Consider the following 21,300-nt stretch of genomic DNA (forward strand, 5'->3'; position numbering starts at 1 on the left):
ATGGCCCCAGTGTGACCACCTGCCTATAACTGCTTTCTATCACCTCCTCACTCTCCCTGACCAGCCGAAGGTCATCAAGCTGCATCTCCAGTTCCCTAACTCGGTCCCTCAGGAGCTGCAGCTCGACACACCGGGTGCAGATATGGCCGTCCGGGAGGCTGGGAGACTCCAGGACCCCCCACATCTGACACCGAGCACAGAAAACTGGCCTCACACTCATACTTCCTATAGATAGAGTGAATGCAAGCAGGCTTTTTCCACTGAGACAAGGGGAGAGAAAAAACCAGAGGACATGGGTTAAGGGTAAGGGGGGGGAAAGTTTAAAGGGAACATTAGGGTGGGGGCTTCTTCACACAGAGTGTGGTGGGAGTATGGAATGAGCTGCCAGACGAGGTGGTAAATGCGGGTTCTTTTTTAACATTTAAGAATAAATTGGACAGAGACATGGATAGGACGTGTATGGAGGGATATGGTCCGTGTGCAGGTCAGTGGGACTAGGCAGAAAATGGTTCGGCACAGCCAAGAAGGGCCAAAAGGCCTGTTTCTGTGCTGTAGTTTCTATGGTTTGTGCAGAGGATCCACTGTCTGGGCTCCTTCCACTGCTGCACACAAGGGTGGCGAAACCCCTCAAACATTGAAAGGACTAATGGTGTGATCTATACTTGTTTTTAAAATTTACACTACTAAATGTTCCAACCACGAATGTAAAGTCTTTTTTCCACTCTTTATTCCATTGTATACATATTCTTATTTATTTGGCGACAGAGCTCGGAGTAGGGGCCACAGTAGCGAAGGGGTTAGCGAGGCGCTGTTACCGCTAGGAGAGTCAGAGTTGGGGGGTTCATTTCCGACATCGTCTGTAAGGTGCCTGTACGTTCTCCCCGGCTGTTCCAGTTTTTTCTACAGTCCCAAGATGTATCCGGAAGGCTAATTGTTGATTGTAAATGTCCCGTGATTAGTTTAGGCTTAATGGTGTTTGTTGGGGGTTGCTGAGACAGCACGGCTTGTAGGGCCAGAAAAGGCTCAGCAAGTCAAGTCAGTTCATTTAACTACGGTAATACATATCTATAACCTATATCACCATATACCGTACAGTGCCTATCAAAAGCTTTCAGCACCCTTGCAAGTTTCCATGCTTTATTGTTTTAAAACATTGAATCACCGTGCATTGAATTTGCCTTTTTTGACATTGATCAACAAAGTGAAAACAGATCTCACAGTGATTTAAATTAATTACAAATATAAAACACAAAATAGTTGATTTCATAAGTATTCACCTCCTTTAATATGACGCACCTAATCATCACTGGTGCAGTCAATTCGTCTTAGAAGTCGCATAAGTAGTTAAAAAAAATAGAGAGCAACACACATCAGAGTTGCTGGTGAACGCCGCAGGCCAGGCAGCATCTCTAGGAAGAGGTACAGTCGACGTTTCAGGCTTCCTAGAGATGCTGCTTGGCCTGCGGCGTTCACCAGCAACTTTGATGTGTGTTGCTTGAACTTCCAGCTTCTGCAGAATTCCTGTTGTTTGCGAAAAAAAATAGAGATCTGTTTTTCGAGGTCTTTATGCAGTCAATGTGTTTCATTTGACTGTAATAAAAGTTTTCCTGTATCTGGAAGGTCCAACTGCTGGTGAGTCAGTATCCTGGCAAAAACTACACCATGAAGACAAAATAATACACCAAGCAACTCCACAAAAAGCTTATTGAAAAGCACAAGAAAGGAGATGGATACAAGAAAATTTCCAAGTGACTGAATATCCCTTAGAGTACTGTTAATTCAATCAAGAAATGGAAAGAATATGGCGCAGCTGTAAATCTGTCTAGAGTAGGCTGTCCACAAAAGCTGAGTGACCGTGCAGGAAGTGTGCAAGGGGCAGACCACAAAGAGACCTGTGACAACTCTGGAGGAGTTACAAGCTTCAGTGGCTGAGATGGGAGAGACTGTGCAGGCAAGAACAGGAAAGCAGACTATTATCTGACTGGTGGCCGATTAGGAAAAGGGGAGGTGCAACGAGACCTGGGTGTCATTATACACCAGTCATTGAAAGTGGGCATGCAGGTACAGCAGGCGGTGAAAAAGGCAAATTGTATGCTGGCATTTATAGCGAGAGGATTCGAGTACAGGAGCAGGGAGGTACTACTGCAGTTGTACAAGGCCTTGGTGAGACCACACCTGGAGTATTGTGCGCAGTTTTGGTCCCCTAATCTGAGGAAAGACATTCTTGCCATAGAGGGAGTACAAAGAAGGTTCACCAGATTGATTCCTGGGATGGCGGGACTTTCATATGATGAAAGACTGGATCGACTAGGCTTATACTTTCTGGAATTTTGAAGATTGAGGGGGGATCTGATTGAAATGTATAAAATACTAAAGGGATTGGACAGGCTAGATGCAGGAAGATTGTTCCCGATGTTGGGGAAGTCCAGAACGAGGGGTCACAGTTTGAGGATAAAGGGGAAGCCTTTTAGGACCGAGATGAGGAAAAACTTCTTCACACAGAGAGTGGTGAATCTGTGGAATTCTCTGCCACAGGAAACAGTTGAGGCCAGTTCATTGGCTATATTTAAGAGGGAGTTAGATATGGCCCTTGTGGCTACGGGGGTCAGGGGGTATGGAGGGAAGGCTGGTATAGGGTTCTGAGTTGGATGATCAGCCATGATCATACTGAATGGCGGTGCAGGCTCGAAGGTCCGAATGGCCTACTCCTGCACCTATTTTCTATGTTTCTATGTTTCTACAACAACTGTTGCCCAGGTGCTTCACCAGTCTCAGCTTCATGGGAGAGTGGCAAAGAGAAAGCCACTGTTTAAAAAAAAACTCACTTGAAATCTCAGCTGGAAGAAGGCTCTATGGTCAGATGAAAGCAAAATTGAGCGTTTTGGCTATCAGACTAAACTCTATGTTTGACGTTAAGCCAAACACCACACATCATCAAAAACACACCATCCCTACAGTGAAGCATGGTGGTGGCTGCATCATGCTGTAGGGATGCTTCACTGCTGCAGGCCCTGGAAGTCTTATGAAGGTAGAGGGTAAAATTAATCTAGCAAAATACAGGGAATTCCTGAAGGAAAACCTGATGCCATCTGCAAGAGAACTGCAACTTGGGAAAAGATTCGTTTTCCAGTAAAATAATGACCCCCGCTTAAAAACAACAAAGTTAATGTCATGGAGTGAACAAGTCCAAATCTCAATCCAATTGAGAAATTGTGGCTGGACTTGACAAAGATTATTCATTCACGATCCCAATGCAATCTGACAGAGCTTGAGCAGTTTTGCAAGAATGGGGAAAGGTTGTAGATTCTACATGTGCAAAACTCATAGAGACCTATCCACACAGACTCCAGGCTGTAGTTGATGCCAAACGTGCATCTACTAAATACTGACTTGAAGGGGGTGAATATTTATACTTTTGGTAGGCACTGTATATAGAAATAAGATGTTTCTCTGAACCAGAGTGCAAAACACAGTAGTACACATAACACATATAACATATGACAACTTATGAAGTTAAGGATAAAATCTAAAGATGAATCATGTATAAATAACAAACGGAAGTGCATAAATTAAATATTATAAGATACAGAACAGAGCGACCAGTGGTACTTCGAATACAATGCAGCAGGGAGTTCAAAAGCCTCATGGCCTGAGGGAAGGAATTGTTTCCCATCCTAACCATTCTTGTTTTTGTGAATCAAAGTCTCCTGCCTGATGGTAGAAAGTCAAACAGAATGCTAAATGGTCGGGTGTGATCCTTAATAGTGCTAAGGGCTCTGCGTACACACAGCGCTCCTGATAAACGTCCCCAGTGGATGGTAGGAAGAACCCTATGATCCTCTCAATCGTTCTCACAGTTGTTTGTGGGAACTTCAGGTCCGATGCTTGACTGCTCCCACTCCAGATGGAGATGCAACTGGTCAGGATGCTCTCAATGGTGTTCCTGTAAAATGTAGCTAAGGTGGTGGGAGGTTGCTTCAACCCTCTTAGGGAGTGGAGGCGCTGGCATGCCTTCTTGTTCAGGGAGGTGACATTAAGGGACAAGGTGAGGTCCATCTGTCATGTAAAATCCCAGGACATGGTACACCTAATGCTCTCTACGGCGGAAGCATGTATTCACAGGGGGATGGTTCATCTACACCTTCCTGAAGTCCACAGTGATTTCCCTGGTCTTCTCCACATTCAGGCTTAGGTTGTTCTCCTCACACCAGCTGCTCCACTTCCTCTCTGTACTCCGCCTTGTCATCCTTGTTGATTAGGCCAACCACACCTCTGTCATCTGCAAACCTGACACAGTTAGAGCAGGATCCTGTGGCACAGTGACAGCGGTCTGAGCTCACAGCCTTGGGAAGCGACAGTGCTCAATGTAATGGGACTAGGGACATAGCTGCCTGACTCAGGTCTTACGTTAAGAAGTCCAGTATCCAGTTGCAGAGGGAGGTGCTGAGAACACAGTGAGCATCATGAATAAAGTTAGATTTTGAAATTTAAAGAGGTGCCCACCCATCTCTCATTTAGTGAAATAGCAGGACAGAGGGAGTGCAAACACAACAGTGCAGGTGAAGGGTCTTGGCCCGAATCGGTGACCGGTCATTCCCCTCCGTAGAAGTTGCCTGATCTGTCTCACAGAGCAGGAACTTGCGTTTTGGGCCATAGAGTCTTGCAGTAGGGCAACAGGCCCTTCGGCCCAACTTGTCCATGCTGTGTCGCCCAAGTCCAAATACGCACCCCTCTCTGAGTGATGAAGCCGCCCCTGAAGTTCCTTTGAAATCTCGCCTCTGCTCGAGCCATGGAGTACTTCAGCAGAGAAACAGGCTCTTTGGCCTATCTAGTCCGCGCTCAAATTTAATCTGCACAGCAGCATCGTTCTCCACCCGGACCTCAGCCCTCCCATCCATGTTGTTCCTCTCCACGCCACGTGGAACATTTAGCACTTATTGGGTTTTCACAAGGCCGGGTTGCTAGCTCGACGCTCAACCCAGCACAGATAGAAAGTGGGTGAGGGGGCAGCTAGATACAAACCCTTGACCACGTACCTCAAAGTCCAGTTCACCACCCGCTGGCTACCATTCATCTAAATTATGCTCAAATATTGAAATCAGACCCACATCCATCACTCCCGCAGGCAGCTCGCTCCACACTCTCACCACCCTCTGAGTGAGAAAGTTCCCCCTCATGTTCCCCTTGAGTATTTCACCTTTAACTCTTGATCTCCCACTCCCACTAATCCCACTCAACCTCAGTGGTAAAGCTTTGCCTGCATTTAGCCTATCTATACCCTTGTATACTGCTATCAAATCTCTGCTCGTTCTCTGACACTCCAGGGAATAAAGACCAGACATGTTCAACCCTTCCCTCTGACTCAGGTCCTGAAGCCAGTAACAACCTTGTAGTTTTCTCTGCCCTCTGTTCTTCAAGGCTGCATACCTCAGGAAGGGCAGGGATTGTTGGAGTAAGTGTGCCAGCATCACACACAGGTTAAACAAAATCTAATTCTCAGCACTGTGTACACGGTTTGGTCCTTTGAATACAGAATGTTATGGTCTGACCTAACTGGGGGAGGAGGGTGGGTTTGGCTGGGGGAATTAGAGCCAGTGGGAATTTAGACTAAACCAAAGGCAAAGACTGCCACTCTTGCACAAATGAATTGGTTACTCATTAACAAGCCTCCTTTACAAATCACTTCGCCCCAGCTCCTGGGTCTAAAGTCCTGCACTCTGCTGTTTTGGAACCCGTCTGCGATGTGGAACACAATTCCTGGACTGCTGCTTGTAGGAGGGTGTGCCTGTGCACAGCACTGATCTACCTCCCCCGCCCCTCTCCTGAAATCAAATGCCAGCTAACTGGACCCAGCCACGAATCTTAAAGGGAGTTTCATAGATTACTGCCGCAGGCGACAACTGTCCAGAGGGTCAAGGGGCAGGACAGCATGAATACAGGCCCTTCAGCCCAACCAGCCAATGCTAACCCCTGAGCCCACCCAGTTGTCCCTAGTCCCTGCATTCAGTACACATCTCTCTGTCCTGACCCTCCAGGTACCTATTTAAGTGTTTCTTCAATCGTACTATTGTACCTGCCTTATACCTCTGCCCTCCCCCAACTCTAAATCTATGCCCCTAATGCTCCTCCCCCCCACTGTCTTGGGCAACAGATTGCTGCTATCCATCATATTTATACCTGTCATAATTTTAAACACTTCTATATATTCACCAACAGTCAAAGGAATAAAGACCTACCCTACCCAATTTATCCCTGGAACTCAGGCCTACCGGCAACATCCTTCTAAATCCTTCACTGCACCTTGCCAGTGAAGCACCAGTTTCCTGCAGCAGGGTGACCAGAACTGTACCCCTCACCAATGACTGATAGCACTGCCACATCATTTCCCAACTCCTCTCTGAGTAATGAAGGGCAGTGTGCTAACCCCCTATCTCATTATTCACCACTATTGATTTAAATCTCCATTTGTACACTTTGCTGTCCTCTGCACTCCGGTTGATCTTTCACCGATCCTGTTAAGAGATAATGTTCTATAGGTTTGCTGAGCACGCCCACAGGTAAATGAATCTCATTGCTGCATATGGTGACTTAAAGCACTTTGATAATAAATTTCACTTTGAACTTTCAACCTGCGATGCTGTTTTCAATGAGCTACACTCTTCACAACAAGGGCCCTCCATTCGACTGCACTCCCTGCACTGACAGTATAAGTTCTACGCTGGATGAGAATGGATGTGGAGAGGGTTTTTTGGGGAAGATTCCAAGACCAGAGGGCACAGCGTCAGGATACAAGGACGCACCTTTAGAGTAGAGATGATGATGGAATTTCTTTAGCCACAGGGTGACAAATCTGTGGAATTCATTGCCACAGACACCTGGAGGCCAACCCATTGGGTATATTTAAAGCAAAGGATGGTAAGTTCTTGATTAGCTGGGACATCAAAGGTTACAGGGAGAAGTCAGGAGAATGGAGTAGAGAGGGCTACTAAATCAGCTGTGATGGAATGGCTGAGCAGACTCGATGGGCTGAATGACCCATTTGTCTTATGGCCTTGTGTCTAATTCTCAAAGAGCACACCAGGATGTAAAAAGCCTTTTGTTTATTAACCAACACTTTACAGAGCCCAAAATAAACATCTGAATATTAGTAAAGAAATGGCTGAAATATCTTGATTCTAAAATCAGTCATAAAAAAATTCAGGCAACATGCACTAATTCTTCAGAGAGGTGAGTTAGCATTAATTACAGCTTATATATACACCGTAAAAACACAATTTCGTGACGCAACAATGGGTTACATTTTCATATAAGAAGAAGCATTTATAAATACCTTAAGGTATCAGCAGTTCACGCATTTCTACAGTAACATTAGGGAATCTGTCAAACCCTACTCTCCCTTACACTGGGGAATCTGTCAAACCCTGCTCTCGTACACTGGGGAATCTATCAAATCCTGCTCTCCGTTACACTGGGGAATCTGTCAAACCCTGCTCTCCGTTACACTGGGGAATCTGTCAAACCCTGCTCTCCGTTACACTGGGGAAAGTGTCAAACCCAGCTCTCGTACACTGGGGAAAGTGTCAAACCCAGCTCAGTTACACTGCGGAATCTGTCAAAACCTGCTCTCTGTTAACGCATCCAAGAATTGCAATTACCAGATCTCTCCAAAAACTGCTGTCACATACTGACCCCTCACTCATTCAGTGAGGAGAGGACTCTGTACACAGTTGAATCATCTCATCAACCCTGGTCTCGCCCAATCACAGCTATTGCCTCTACCCCATCCATCCCAGTCCCACCCACCCTGCAACGCAAAGATGACTAGCCCTCTCCCTCTCTCTTTTCTCACCTGGAGCACTGTGGGCAGTTCTGGTTAATTTCAATAGCTACTTAAGTTAAGATCATAAGGTACCGGAGCAGATTAAGCCATTTGGCCATCAAGTCTGATTCACCATTTCATCATGGTTGATCCATTTTTCCTCTCAGCTCCAATCACCTGTCTGCACCCCGCCCCCCCCCCCACTGTAACCTTTCATGCCCTGACCAGTCAAGAATCTATCAACCTCTGCCTTAAATATACACTGTTCAATGTGATTCCTTGCCACACTCCATGAAGAATGTGGTTGTGCTGGACAGAACACAGAGGAGGTTGACCAGGACTCTGTCTGGGTTGCTGGACATTAGTTCTGGAGAGTTTAAAGCAGAGGCTGATAAATCAGGATGTCAAATGCTACGGGGAGAAGGCAGGAGAATGGGGCTGAGAAGGAAATAGATCAGCTGTGATGGAATGGCAGAGCAGACTCGATGGGCTGAATGGCCTAATTCTGCCACTATGTCTCATGGCAGTGATTGGGCAGGATAGGCTTGTTTTCTCTGGAGTGAAGGACACTACATGGACAACCTGACGGAATATATATATGATTCCGAGGGGCATAGGAATAATTGATAATTAGCGTTACTTTTGTCTGCAGTACCAAAACCCAGAAAGGACAACGTTTTCAGGCAAGAGGAAGTAGTTTTGGAAAAGGATCTGAGGGATAAGTTTCTTCTCACAGAGAGTGGTCAATAGCTGGAACTCACTGTTGGGGGGGGCGGTGGAATCAGATAGTCACTACATCTGTAGCATTTAGACAGACAAATATACAAGGAATAGAAGGAGGTGGCTCTAATGTGGAGGACTGGGATTAGTGAAGATGAGGACAGAGGCCGGTATGTGCACCGTGGTCTGAAAGCCCTTTCTGTGCCCGACCTGTCTACAACTCCACTCGCCACAGATACTGCCTGACACATTGAGTGTTTCCAGAATTTTCTCTATTTGCAGCTAAATGCCTTCTTCTATCATCCCGGGAATGAAAGGGATCATGTGTGAGATGCATTTGGTGGCTCTGGGCCTGTACTCACTGAGTTTACAAGAATGGGCGGTGGAGCAGAGAATCTCATTAAAACTCAACCAATACTGAAATGTGTAGCGTAAACGTGGAGAGGATGTTTCCTACGAGGGAGCCCAGGACCAGACAGCAGAGTCTCAGAATAGAGGAATGTCCATTTAGAACAGAGATGAGGAGGAATTTCTTTAGCCAGAGGGTGGTGAATCTGTGGAATTTATTGCCTCAGATGGCTGTGAAGGCCAAGTTATTGGGTATATTTAAGGCAGAGCTTTATCGGTTCTTGATTAATCAGGGTCTCAAACATTACAGGAGAAGGCAGGAGAATGGGATTGAGAGGGTAAATAAATCAGCTACAATCAAACGGCAGAGCAACTTGATGAGCCAAATAGCTCCAAAGTCTCATGACCTTACCATCGTAGCTTCCTGGCTGAAAGGCAGGTAAACACGTTTACCTCCAGCGGTAAACACTTGGGAGTATTGTGTGCAGGTCTGGTCACCCAATTACAGGAAGGACGTGAAGGCTTTGGAGGGGGTGTAGAGGAGTTTCACCAGGATGCTGCCTGGATTCGAAGCTTAACAACAGGCTGGACAAACTACAGCTGGCAAACAGGCAGGGAATGGAGAGCGATGAACCACGATCGGGCAGGTGTACAGTTAAACTTAGCATCATGCCATCACAGATATGGTGGGCCGAAGGTCCTCTTGCCCTGGTGTGCTGTTCTGTGTTGTATGACAAGGTTTGAGCTGAGCTGAGGAGACCTCCTGAGTGTATATGTGGGCCTTACTCAAACTGGAGAGGTGGCACTTAGATTCTGGGTTTGGGAGTTCCCAACACACCCTTCCCTCTTTACACAGACATCAGTGTAGAAAATAAAATACGTGGCTATCATACAATTGGCCGCTGAGCTCCCAATCTGCAGCATAGACATCACAAAGCAATTTGAATAGAGACCGACACAGGTAAAAGGCGGGCCAAAGCAACACCCCCTTCCTTTGTAAACCAACTCGTCTTAAAGCTCCGGCAAAAGTGTTATCGGCCCAAAGGCAGTGAGCACTCATCGTTTTACACTTCACATCCTCTGCTTCTTGTACCTAGTCTTTGCTCCCTCACCACTGTGAAGTTGTGTCAGTGCAGTGGTGCCCTGCCGGTCTGTGACAGACTGCCCGATAAATGGCTAGGGTTTTTATCTGCTGTAAACAGTGACCAGTCCCGTGGGAGCTTCCCTCAGTTGACTTGGTTCTCCAGAGACTGCACGGCATCCACTGCAAGACCCACAGGCCACGCTCCTGGACATAAAGCAGCCTTAGTCCGGTCATCTGTATCCCAGTTGCTGGAACCGTCCAGCGAAAGTCATGCCCAGCAGTCCGCAGCTCAAGACAAATCCTCAGTGCTTTAGAGGTGGGATGGAACAGCATCAGAACTTTCGAAACGTCCCCAGGATCTTGGGGATGAATTTGGTCGTCTTCTTCTTGTCGGATCCGTCCACACCCTTGGAGTCCTGCTGGCCCAAGGGGTCCCCCTCGGTTTTCAGCGGCTCATCTCTCTTGTAGAAGACCTCAAAGCGGCTGTACACCCGTCTCTCCTTTCGGAAGATGTCCATCTTCTTTATCAGAGGGTCTGTGTGATCGAGAGGGCTTGGCACACTCCCTTCGGGTGTGATCAGACTGTTTAAGCCCAGCTTCTTCCCGGCGTCTGCTTTCTCCACATCGGCCGTAGCCTTCAAGTCGTCGGCCTCATTGGCCGGGGCCAGCTGCACCTTGGCGTTCTCAGCTCGGTTCTTCTGGCTGTTGGCCGAGATCTGCTCCAAAATGACCTTGGTGTCGTCGCGGAGGTTGCTGCTGTACAGGATGTTGGAGGTGGTGTTTGAGTACCGTCCGGCCTGGGACGTTGGAGTGGCTTTGGCTGGGGCGGGGTGGATGGGAGATCGGTGTGGCTTCTCCTCTCTCTCCACGGCCTCATCGTGGTTACTCGTTGGAGCTTTCTCAGGAATCTTCTCAGTCTCGGTGGAGGCGACAGCAGACGGTCCCGGTCCTGGGCTAACGGGCGATTCTTTCACCTTTCTGTCACCGGGGTGGTGAGGAAGCCTCTGCTCTTCCGGAGATGCCTTGGGTGTGGTTTGGGAATCAGACGTGGCCTCTTCCGCCTCTTCGCCGTTCGCCACAGCGTTCAGGCGTACTGCATGGGAGTGCGACTTGACCTTGGCTTGGCTGCTGGTATCCTCCGCAGGGGGAGGGGGTGTGCCATCCATCTCCGAGGGTTGGACACCGGGCTTCAGAGCCGGGTCAGGACACGGCTGCAGGACCGGAGGCGTTTCCATAGGAAGCTCCAGATGTTTGTCGGGTTGCGGCTGTCCCGGGGTTTTGGGGGTGACCGAGCGCTGTGCCATCTTGTTGAGGGCATCTTGGACCTTCTGGCTGAGTTGGAAGTCTAACTTCAACAGCTTCTGACGGGGTTTCGGACTGACTTCCTGCCGCTCTGCTGGCTCCTGCCTGGGTTCCGGATTGGGCAAGGGCAGTGCAACGGGTTCTGTGTGCGAGGATGCAGGGGTCTCGGCAGGCAAGGTACGGCCAGCCGCCCGCTGGTGGTCCGTGATACCTGTCCCTTCAGTCTCCATGGCCGTGGGCTGTTCCTGCTCCTTGGATTCCTTCGCCTCGCCTGTCTGGAGCTGCTCCCGGATGCTCAGTACCTTGCGTCCCTTCTGGCCAGCGTGCTGTTCGAGCTTTGTGGAGTTGAAGATCAGGGATGATCTCAGCCTGGAGCCCCTCTGTTGCAGGGGGTTTAGCTTGCTGCGCAGCGAGGTATGCTTCACAAGCTTACCAACCTGCTCGCCGTTACCCTGGTCCGAGGACTGGCCCTCAGCCGAGTCCACCTTCTGCAGTTTGCTGTACAGGTCAAGGCGCTTATAACTGGTGAACTGTGGCGGGTCCTTAATCAGAGTGCTCTCACAAGGATCCTTCCTGGAGCCGGCAGGCACGTCACTGGCAGGAGGTTGGTCGGCTGTCAACGTGTTCTCCTCCAGCACCCCCGGGTGGTCGCTGAGGTAGGAGCCAAGCCTCCACTTCCTCAGCCCCAGCTTGGTGGGCTGGTCCTCGGACTTGCGCCCCAGGCCTGACTCCTGGAGGTAGCTCCGTGGGTCCAGCACCTGCTTCTGTGTGGGGGACTTCTGGCAGGCGTAGGACTGGCCAATGCTGGGCCGCTTCTGGGCCTTGAGACCCAGCAACCCTTCGCTCCCCGGATCCAGCTCGGAGCCGTGCCGAACGTCCTTGGAGGAACTGGAGTGCTCGTAGTTCGCCAGTGGAGGATGCAGCGTGTAGCCGGACAGGAAGGCCTCTTCAAAATTTCTCTGCTCGTACCCTTGCCGCGTGTGGTGCAGCAGGTCGTCGGCCAGATGCAAGTCCTCCCGGCTGTGCCTGAAGCGGTCGAGTACCCGATGCTGGGGATTGAAAGAGTTAAACCTCTCCCTCATCAGCCCAGGCTCCAGGGGGGACAGCTTCTCCCGAAACAGATGCTCTGACCTGACGTCCAGCTCGTCGTAGTGCTCGGCAATGCGGCCGTACCGGTGAGCACCGGCACCGTAATAGTCCCCGGTGCCCTCAGCGTAGCTCCTGCGCTTAAGTGAGCTCATCTCAATCCGCTTGACCCTGAGCATGGCGCTGGAAGTGTGGTCCTGCTGAAAGTGGGAGCGCTGCTGGGCGTGGCCTCTGATGCCCACCCCCTCGATGAATCGCCTCTCCTCACCGTCCTGCCTGAACATGAGAGCCAGGCGGTCGGCTTCGGGGTCAGACTCAGCCCAGGAGTGGCTGGAATGCTGGGAGAGAATGTCCTCCTGTTGACGATGGATGTAGCCCGGTTTGGGCCGGGCCCTACCGCCAGGCTGGAACCGGGCCACACTGTAGTAGTTCTCCATGGCTGGCTCCATGCACTCCACTCCGAGAAGAGGGCGCGACTGGGCATACAGGATCCGGAACTCCTCGTCAAAAATGGCCACCAGCTCTCCCTGAAACCGCTGCACGATACTCCGGTGAATCTTCTCAAAGGACCACATGAAACTGTAGGATGAAATCATTACAGGCAGAATCAGTGCGGGCACGGGCGGCGTGAGTGAGCAGCGCCGGTGAGGGCGAGGGCACGGGTAGGACAGCATCAGTGATCACGGTTAGACTGACACATGAATACGCAGGAAATGCAGCGATATGTAGGCAGGAGGGATCGATTTGGATTTGAAATCATGCTTAGTGCAGATATTGTGGACTAAAGAGCCTATTCCTGTACTATCCTGCATATTGACCACAGTAATGACATTATATTATATTATAAACCACCGATGGTCTGCCGGATTTTGAGGAGCAAATTTGTAGAGAGATCGCGACAGTTGCAAAAAACATTGTGGCAGCTGGTGATTTTAACTTTTCACATATTGACAGGGACTCCCACACTATAAAGGGTTGGATGGGAAAGAGTTTGTCAAATGTGTTTAGAAAAGTTTCCTAAATCAGTACATGGAAGTCCCAACTAAAGAGAGTGATATTATATTTCCAAAAAGGGACTGAGACTGGGCAGGAGACAGAGTTTGTGTAAGGGAACACTTTGCACCTAGTTATCATAATGCCATGAGTATTTACGTAATTATGAAAAAGGATAGGTGTGGTCCAGCAGTTGAGATTCTAAACTGGAGAAAGGCCAATTTTAATAGTATCAGAAAGGATCTGACAAATGTGGACTGGGACAAGCTGTTTCCTGGTATAGGTGTACTTGGAAAGTAGGCAGCCTTCAAAAGTGAAATTTTGCGTGTACAGAGTCTGTATGTTCAGGTCAAAATAAAAGGCAAGGATAACAAGTTAATGGAACCTAGATTTTCAAGAGATATTGAGGCACTGATTAAGAAAAAGGAGGTAGTGCATAGCAGGGGAGACGGGTAGAAACAAATGAGGTGCTTGGGGAGTACGAGAAATGCAAGACAACACCTAAAAGAGAAATCAGAAAGGCTACAAGAAGGCACAGGATATTCTAACAAACAAGGAGAAGATCACAAGACCATAAGATATAGGAGCAGTATCAGGCCATTTGGCCCATCGAGTCTGCTCGACAAATTTCATCATGGCCGATCCAATTCTCCTCTAAGCCTTAATTTCCTGCCTTCTCCCTGTATCCCTTCATGCTCTGACCTATCAAGAATCTATCAACCTCTGCCTGAAACACACCTAAAAACTTGGCCTCCACAGCCACCTGTGGAAACGAATTCCACTGATTCACAACTCTGGCTGAAGAACTTCTTTATTTCCATTCAGAAAGGACACTCCTCTATTCTGAAGCTGTGCCCTCTGGTTTTAGACTCTCCCACCATGGGAAACATCCTCTCCACATCCACTCTATCAAGGCCTTTCACCATTCGATAGGTTTCAACATGGTCACCCATCACTCTTCTCAATTCCAGTGAATACAGGCCCAGAGCCATCAAACACTCTTCATATTACAAGCCATTCAATCATGGAATTATTTTCGTGAACCTCCTTTGAACTGTCTCCAGTTTCAGCACAGCCTTTCTAAGATAAGGGGCTCAAACCTGTTCACAATACTCCAAGTGAGGCCTCACCAGTGCTTCATAACGTCTCAACATTACATCCTTGCTTTTATATTCTAGTCCTCTCGAAATGACTGCTAACATTGCATTTGACTTCCTCATCACAGACTCAACCTGCAAATTAACCTTCAGGGAATCCTGCACAAGGACTCCCAAGGCCCTTTGCACCTCCATTTTTCGTATTTCCTCTCTATTTAGAAAATAGTCCATCCTTTTATTTCTTCTACAAAGGACATGACCATACACTTCCTGACACTGATGCATGGGAGGCTGGTCGAGAAGTCACTCCACATTCAGGACGAGGTAGTAAATTGGATTAGACAATAGCTTTGTGGGAGAACCCAGAGAGTGGTATAGAGGGCTGCCTCTCTGACCGGTCATGTGCCACAGGGATCAGTGCTGAGTCCTTTGTTGTTTTTATCGTCTATATCAATGATCTGGATGATAATGTGGTTAACTAGATCAGCAAAATTGTAGATGACAACAAGATGAGGGGTGTAGTGGACAGTAAGAATGATTATCAAAGCTTGCAGAGCAATGTGGACCAGCTGGAAAAATGGGACGAAAGATTGCAGAGGGAATTTAATGCAGACAATTGCAAGGTGATGCACTTTGTGAGGACTAACCAGCAGTAGGGCACTGAGGACTGTGGTTGAACAGAGAGATCTGGGAATACAGGTCCATAATTCCTCAAAATCCTGCAGACCGTCGGGCGGCGTCACACGTAGATAAGAGTCATAAAGAAAGCTTTTGACACATTGGCCTTCATAAATCAATGTATTGAGTACAGGAGATGGGATGTTAGTCTGAAGTTGCATAAGACGCTGGTGAGGCCTAACCTGGAATATTGTGTGCTGTTTTGGTCACCAACCTACAGGAAAGATGTAAACAAGGTTGAAAGAATACACTGAAGGATTGAAGGGGGCCCATTCAGAACAGAAATGCGAAGAAATATTTTTAGTCAGAGGGTGGTGAATCTATGGAATTTGTTGCCATGGGCAGCAGTGGAGGCCAAGTCATTGGGTGTATTTAAGGCAGAGATTGATAGGTATCTGAGTAGCCAGGGCATCAAAGGTTATGCTGAGAAGGCGGGGGAGTGGGACTAAATGGGAGAGTGGATCAGCTCATGATAAAATGGCGGAGAAGACTCGATGGGCCGAATGGCCGACTTCTGCTCCTTTGCCTTATGGTCTTATAGTACAGAGAGAATTTACAAAAATGTTGCTGGGACTAGACGACCTGAGTTATAGGGAAAGATTGAATAGGCTTGGACTTTATTCCAAAGGGTATAGCAGATTGAGGGGAGATTTGACAGAGGAATACAAAGTTATGAAGGGTATTGACAGGGTAAGGGCCAGCCAGTGGTATAATGGGATCAGCAATGGACTTTGAGGCAGATTGTCCTGAATTCAAATCCAGTATGGGCAGCAGCAGTACCTGTGCAGAAGAAAGGCCTAACATCTGCCGGACGATGCTGAGGATGTTCTACGAGTCTGTGGTGGCCAGTGCTATCATGTTTGCTGTTGTGTGCTGGGGCAGCAGGCTGAGGGTAGCAGACACCAACAGAATCAACAAACTCATTCGTAAAGGCCAGTGATGTTGTGGGGATGGAACTGGACTCTCTCACGGTGGTGTTTGAAAAGAGGATGCTGTCCAAGTTGCATGCCATCTTGGACAATGTCTCCCATCCACTACATAATGTACTGCGTGGACACAGGAGTACATTCAGCCAGAGACTCATTCCTCCAAGGTGCAACACTGAGCGTCATAGGAAGTCATTCCTGCCTGTGGCCATCAAACTTTACAACTCCTCCGTTGGAGGGTCAGACACCCTGAGCCAATAGGCTGGTCATGGACTTATTTCCTGGCATAATTTACATATTACTATTTAACTATTTATGGTTTTATTACTATTTAATTACTAACGGTGCCACTGTAACGAAAACCAATTTCCCCCGGGATCGATAAAGTATGACTATGACTATGACAATCTACTTCTGTATCTTGCCACAAAAACCCCTATTTGGACACCCACACTATGCATAGAATCGCCAAGAGTCGACAACGACTCGAGAGCACTCAACAACAACAGATGGGGTAAATGCAAACAGGCTTTTTCCACTGAGGTTGCATGAGACGACAACTAGAGGTCATGGGCTGAGGGTGAAAGGTGAAAAATTTAAGGGGAACATGAGGGGAAACTTCTTCACTCAGACGACAGTGAGGGTTTGATTTCAACATCAGAGAAATGTGGATAAATTTGGGAGGGGTATGGATGACCACTGTTTGGGTGCAGGTCGATGGAACTAGAAAGTTAACGGCTTGGCATGGATTGGATGGGTCACAAGCCTGTTTCTGTAATGTAGTGCTCACTAACTCTATGACTCTGGGTTTGATCCTGACATCAGGGACTGTCTGTGTGGTGTTTGCACGTCCCCCCATAATCGTGTGCAGTTTCCCGGCATACTTCAATTTCCCCCCATGTCCAAAAGGCGTGCAGAATCAGTGGGTTAATTGGCCACTGTGATTTGTCCCCAGTGTGGAGGCTGGTGAGAACATGGCATAACGGGGTGGGATCACTGGAAGGAGGCGGGCGAGGTGATCACGAAGCCCTGTGTCTGGGGGTACCGCGGTCGACTGAGTGGGCAGCCTCGGTCACTTACCTGTAGGAGCCGCAGAGGACGGCATTACTGTCGACCAGCAGGAAGCGCTCGATTAGATTTCCAGTGAACGATATACCTGAGCGACAGAGGTAGGTGGATCCAACCAAAGTCCGCACCCGCAGGAACTGCAAGAGAGGGAGTGATCAGACGGTGCTCACCCAGGATACTCCCCACCAGCCGTGAATAACCCCCTTACCGGCAGATGACAGTCCCACTGTGTAGACGGTACCAGATACAGCCCCTCCCACCTGATGCACTCTACCAGATATACAAACAGTTCCACCATGATACACCACCTCTGATATACAGAGCCTCCCATAGTGATACACTGTACCAGATATACAGACCCTTACCCTATGATACACTGCTCCTTATGTACAGACCCACTCCCTGTGACACACCGTACCTGATATACAGACTGCCCCACAGTGATACCCTGTACCCGATATACAGACTGTCCCACATAAGTCGAGGGATAGAGTTTAAGAGTCGCGATGTAATGATGCAGCTCTATAAAACTCTGGTTAGGCCACACTTGGAGTACTGTGTCCAGTTCTGGTCGCCTCACTATAGGAAGGATGTGGAAGTATTGGAAAGGGTACAGAGGAGATTTACCAGGATGCTGCCTGGTTTAGAGAGTATGCATTATGAACAGAGATTAAGGGAGCTAGGGCTTTACTCTTTGGAGAGAAGGAGGATGAGATTAGAGGTGTACAAGATAATAAGAGGAATAGATAGAGTGGATAGCCAGCTCCTCTTCCCCAGGGCACCACTGCTCAATACAAGAGGACATGGCTTTAAGGTAAGGGGTGGGAAGTTCAAGGGGTATATTAGAGGAAGGTTTTTTACTCAGAGAGTGGTTGGTGTGTGGAATGCACTGCCTGAGTCAGTGGTGGAGGCAGATACACTAGTGAAGTTTAAGAGACTACTAGACAGGTATATGGAGGAATTTAAGGTGGGGGGGTTATATGGGAGGTAGGGTTTAAGGATTGGCACAACACTGTGGGCCGAAGGGCCTGTACTGTGCTGTGCTATGTTCTATGTCCCACAGTGATACACTGTACCAGATACACAGACTCTCTCCCTGTGATACACCGTACCTGATAGGCAGTGTGCTTGATTTTCTTTTCTATCCTCCTCTTCCCCCTCACCTTTTCTTCCTCTGTCCCCTCCTTCCCCAGCCCCTCCCTCACCATTCTTGCTTCCTTCTGCCGTCCATCTCCTCTCCGCTTCTCCACACCTTACCTCCCTCCCTTCCCCTTCTGTCCCTCCTCTCTCCTCCATCTTCATCATCTCACTCTCCCTCATCAGCTCACATTCCCCTCTCCCTCCCTATCTCATTTTGCCCTGTCTTCCTTTCTTTCCCCTCTCTCTCACCCCTCTCCCCGCCCCACAATCAGCATCCGGGGTGTGGGGGAGAGTGGAAGCAAATAGCTGGGTGTTGTTGGCTGCATTGAACAGGGTGAGGTTTGAAGGGGCAAAGGCCACCGAAAACTCTTCAGTTTCCAATTCCTGAAACCCACAGACTGACACAGTACAGAAACTGGCCATTCAGCCCAGCAAGTTTTGTGCAGTGAGCTAGTCCCATGTGCCGAATGCCCTAACAGCCTGTCCTATGCAGATGGCTTTTGAATACTGGTGATACCGCAGCCTCCTCAGCAATAGATAGACGGCTGGAACACGTGTACATGAAAATATACGGAGAAATGAGTCATGTTGCATCAGATCTGATCAGCAAAGAAATTACGCTGGGGCTTGCAAATCTCACACACACCTGGCACACAACACGCCCTCAACTCATTAACCCTAAGCCGTTCGTCTTTGAATTGCAAGGAGAATCCGCGGGGTCAAGGAGAAAACATACAAACTCCTTACAGAAAGCGGCAGGAATCAAAACGCCGTCTTACGGCTCGTTCCTATAAGTGTTGCACTAACTTTGCTGCCCTGCGTGGAAAAACACAGCCCCAATATCCCTTATAAATCTCTTGCCTCTGATTGTAAACCTCTGCCCTCTTGTTTTACCCATGCCCTGCCTGGTAAAAGATGACGTGCTTTCACCCTCATGATCTTATATAACTCCATCAGGTCACCCCTCAATATCTACACTCAGGAGAATAAAATCCCAGTCGACACAATCTCTCCTTGAAACTCAGACCTCCAGATCCAGGCAATGTCCTGGTAAATCTACACTCTGTTCCAATTCATAACGTCTTTCCTACAATGAGGTTACCAGAACTGTACAGAATACTACAAATAGGATTCCCTGCTCTTCTCTGGACCAGGAAACCCATGCACATTCCCCTTCTGACATGGTGCTCCATGGTTTCTCCCATGGTCTGCTCTCTTGGCCTTTAGCATTATCATGGAAAAGGATAGAATCAGAGAGGACAGGAAAATTTTCAACTGGGGAAGGGCAAATTATGAGGCTATAAGGCTAGAACTTGCGGGTGTGAATTGGGATGATGTTTTTGCAGGGAAATGTACTATGGACATGTGGTCGATGTTTAGAGATCTCTTGCGGGATGTAAGGGATAAATTTGTCCCAGTGAGGAAGATAAAGAATGATAGGGTGAAGGAACCATGGGTGACAAGTAAGGTGGAAAATCTAGTCAGGTGGAAGAAGGCAGCATACATGAGGTTTAGGAGGCAAGGATCGGATGGGTCTATTGAGGAATATAGGGAAGCAAGAATGGAGCTTAAGAAGGGGTGAAGAGAGCAAGAAGGGGGTATGAGAAGGCCTTGGTGAGTGGGGTAAAGGAAAACCCCAAGGCATTCTTCAAGAAATAAAGGATGACAGGAGTGAAGGTAGGACCGATTAGAGATAAAGGTGGGAAGATGTGCCTGGAGGCTGTGGAAGTGAGCGAGGTCCTCAATGAATACTTCCCTTCGGTATTCACCAATGAGAGGGAACTTGATGATGGTGAGGACAATATGAGTGAGGTTGATGTTCTGGAGCATGTTGATATTAAGGGAGAGGAGGAGTTGGAGTTGTTAAAATACATTAGGACGGCTAAGTCCCCGGGGCCTGACGGAATATTCCCCAGGCTGTTCTACGAGGTGAGGGAAGAGGTTCCTGAGCCTCTGGCTAGGATCTTTATGTCCTCGTTGTCCATGGGAATGGTACCGGAGGATTGGAGGGAGGCAAATGTTGTCCCCTTGTTCAAAAAAGGTAGTAGGGATAGTCCGGGTAATTATAGACCAGTGACCTTTACGTCTGTGGTGGGAAAGCTGTTGGAAAAGATTCTTAGAGATAGGAGCTATGGGCATTTAGAGAATCATGGTCTGATCAGGGACAGTCAGCATGGCTTTGTGAAGGGCAGATGGTGTCTAACAAGCCTGATAGAGTTCTTTGAGGAGGTGACCAGGGATATAGATGAGGGTAGTGCAGTGGATGTGACCTACATGGATTTTAGTAAGGCATTTGACAAGGTTCCACACGGTAGGCTTATTCAGAAAGTCAGAAGGCATGGGATCCAGGGAAGTGTGACCAGGTGGATTCAGAATTGGCTTGCCTGCAGAAGGCAGAGGGTCGTGGTGGAGGGAGTACATTCAGATTGGAAGGTTGTGTCTAGTGGGGTCCCACAAGGATCGGTTCTGTGATCTCTACTTTTCGTGATTTTTATTAACGACCTGTGGTCCCCTCCAAGTTGATTGCCAGCTTGGTATCAGCTCATCCCTCTGCAATTGGACCTTGGACTTTCTGACTAACAGACCCCAATCAGTTAAGTTAGACAACCCCTCCTCCTCCACTCTCACCCTGAACACCAGCGTACCTCAAGGCTGTGTGCTGAGCCCCTTTCTGTACTCCCTTTTCACCTATGACTGCGTTCCTGTACATGGTTCTAACACCATAATCAAGTTCGCAGAGGACACCATGGTGGTTGGCCTGATGAGGGCGGCCTATAGAGACGAGGTCCAGCACCTGGCCGCGTGGTGTGCCGACAACAACCTGGCCCTTAACACCCAGACCAAGGAGATCATGGTGGACTTCAGGCATGCTAGGAGCCAAACTCATGTCCCCATCTACATCAACGGAGCTGTAGTGGAACGTGTATCAAGCGTGTCCACATTTCCGAGGATCTCACCTGGTCCCTGAACTCCTTCATCCTGATCAAAAAGGCGCAACAGTGCCAATATTTCCTGCGGAGCATCAAGAAAGCTCACCTC

At 48.4% G+C, this 21,300-nt stretch overlaps 1 protein-coding gene across 1 annotated transcript in view; it reads right to left on the reverse strand.

Annotated features, from left to right (window-relative positions):
• Window positions 1-320: 320 nt before the first annotated feature.
• The window catches only part of LOC134344610 (protein FAM83H-like), a 73,742-nt gene continuing 52,762 nt past the window's right edge, over window positions 321-21,300 (reverse strand). Inside the window, exons 4-5 of the mRNA XM_063044723.1 lie at window positions 17,134-17,258; window positions 321-12,938 (exon numbers count right to left, since the gene is read on the reverse strand). Of these exons, the coding sequence (XP_062900793.1) occupies window positions 10,304-12,938; window positions 17,134-17,258 (2,760 nt within the window). The 3' untranslated portion in view covers window positions 321-10,303. The remainder of the gene's footprint in view (window positions 12,939-17,133; window positions 17,259-21,300) is intronic.

This window comes from Mobula hypostoma, chromosome 3 (assembly GCF_963921235.1).
Source record: "Mobula hypostoma chromosome 3, sMobHyp1.1, whole genome shotgun sequence".
Taxonomy (NCBI): domain Eukaryota; kingdom Metazoa; phylum Chordata; class Chondrichthyes; order Myliobatiformes; family Myliobatidae; genus Mobula; species Mobula hypostoma.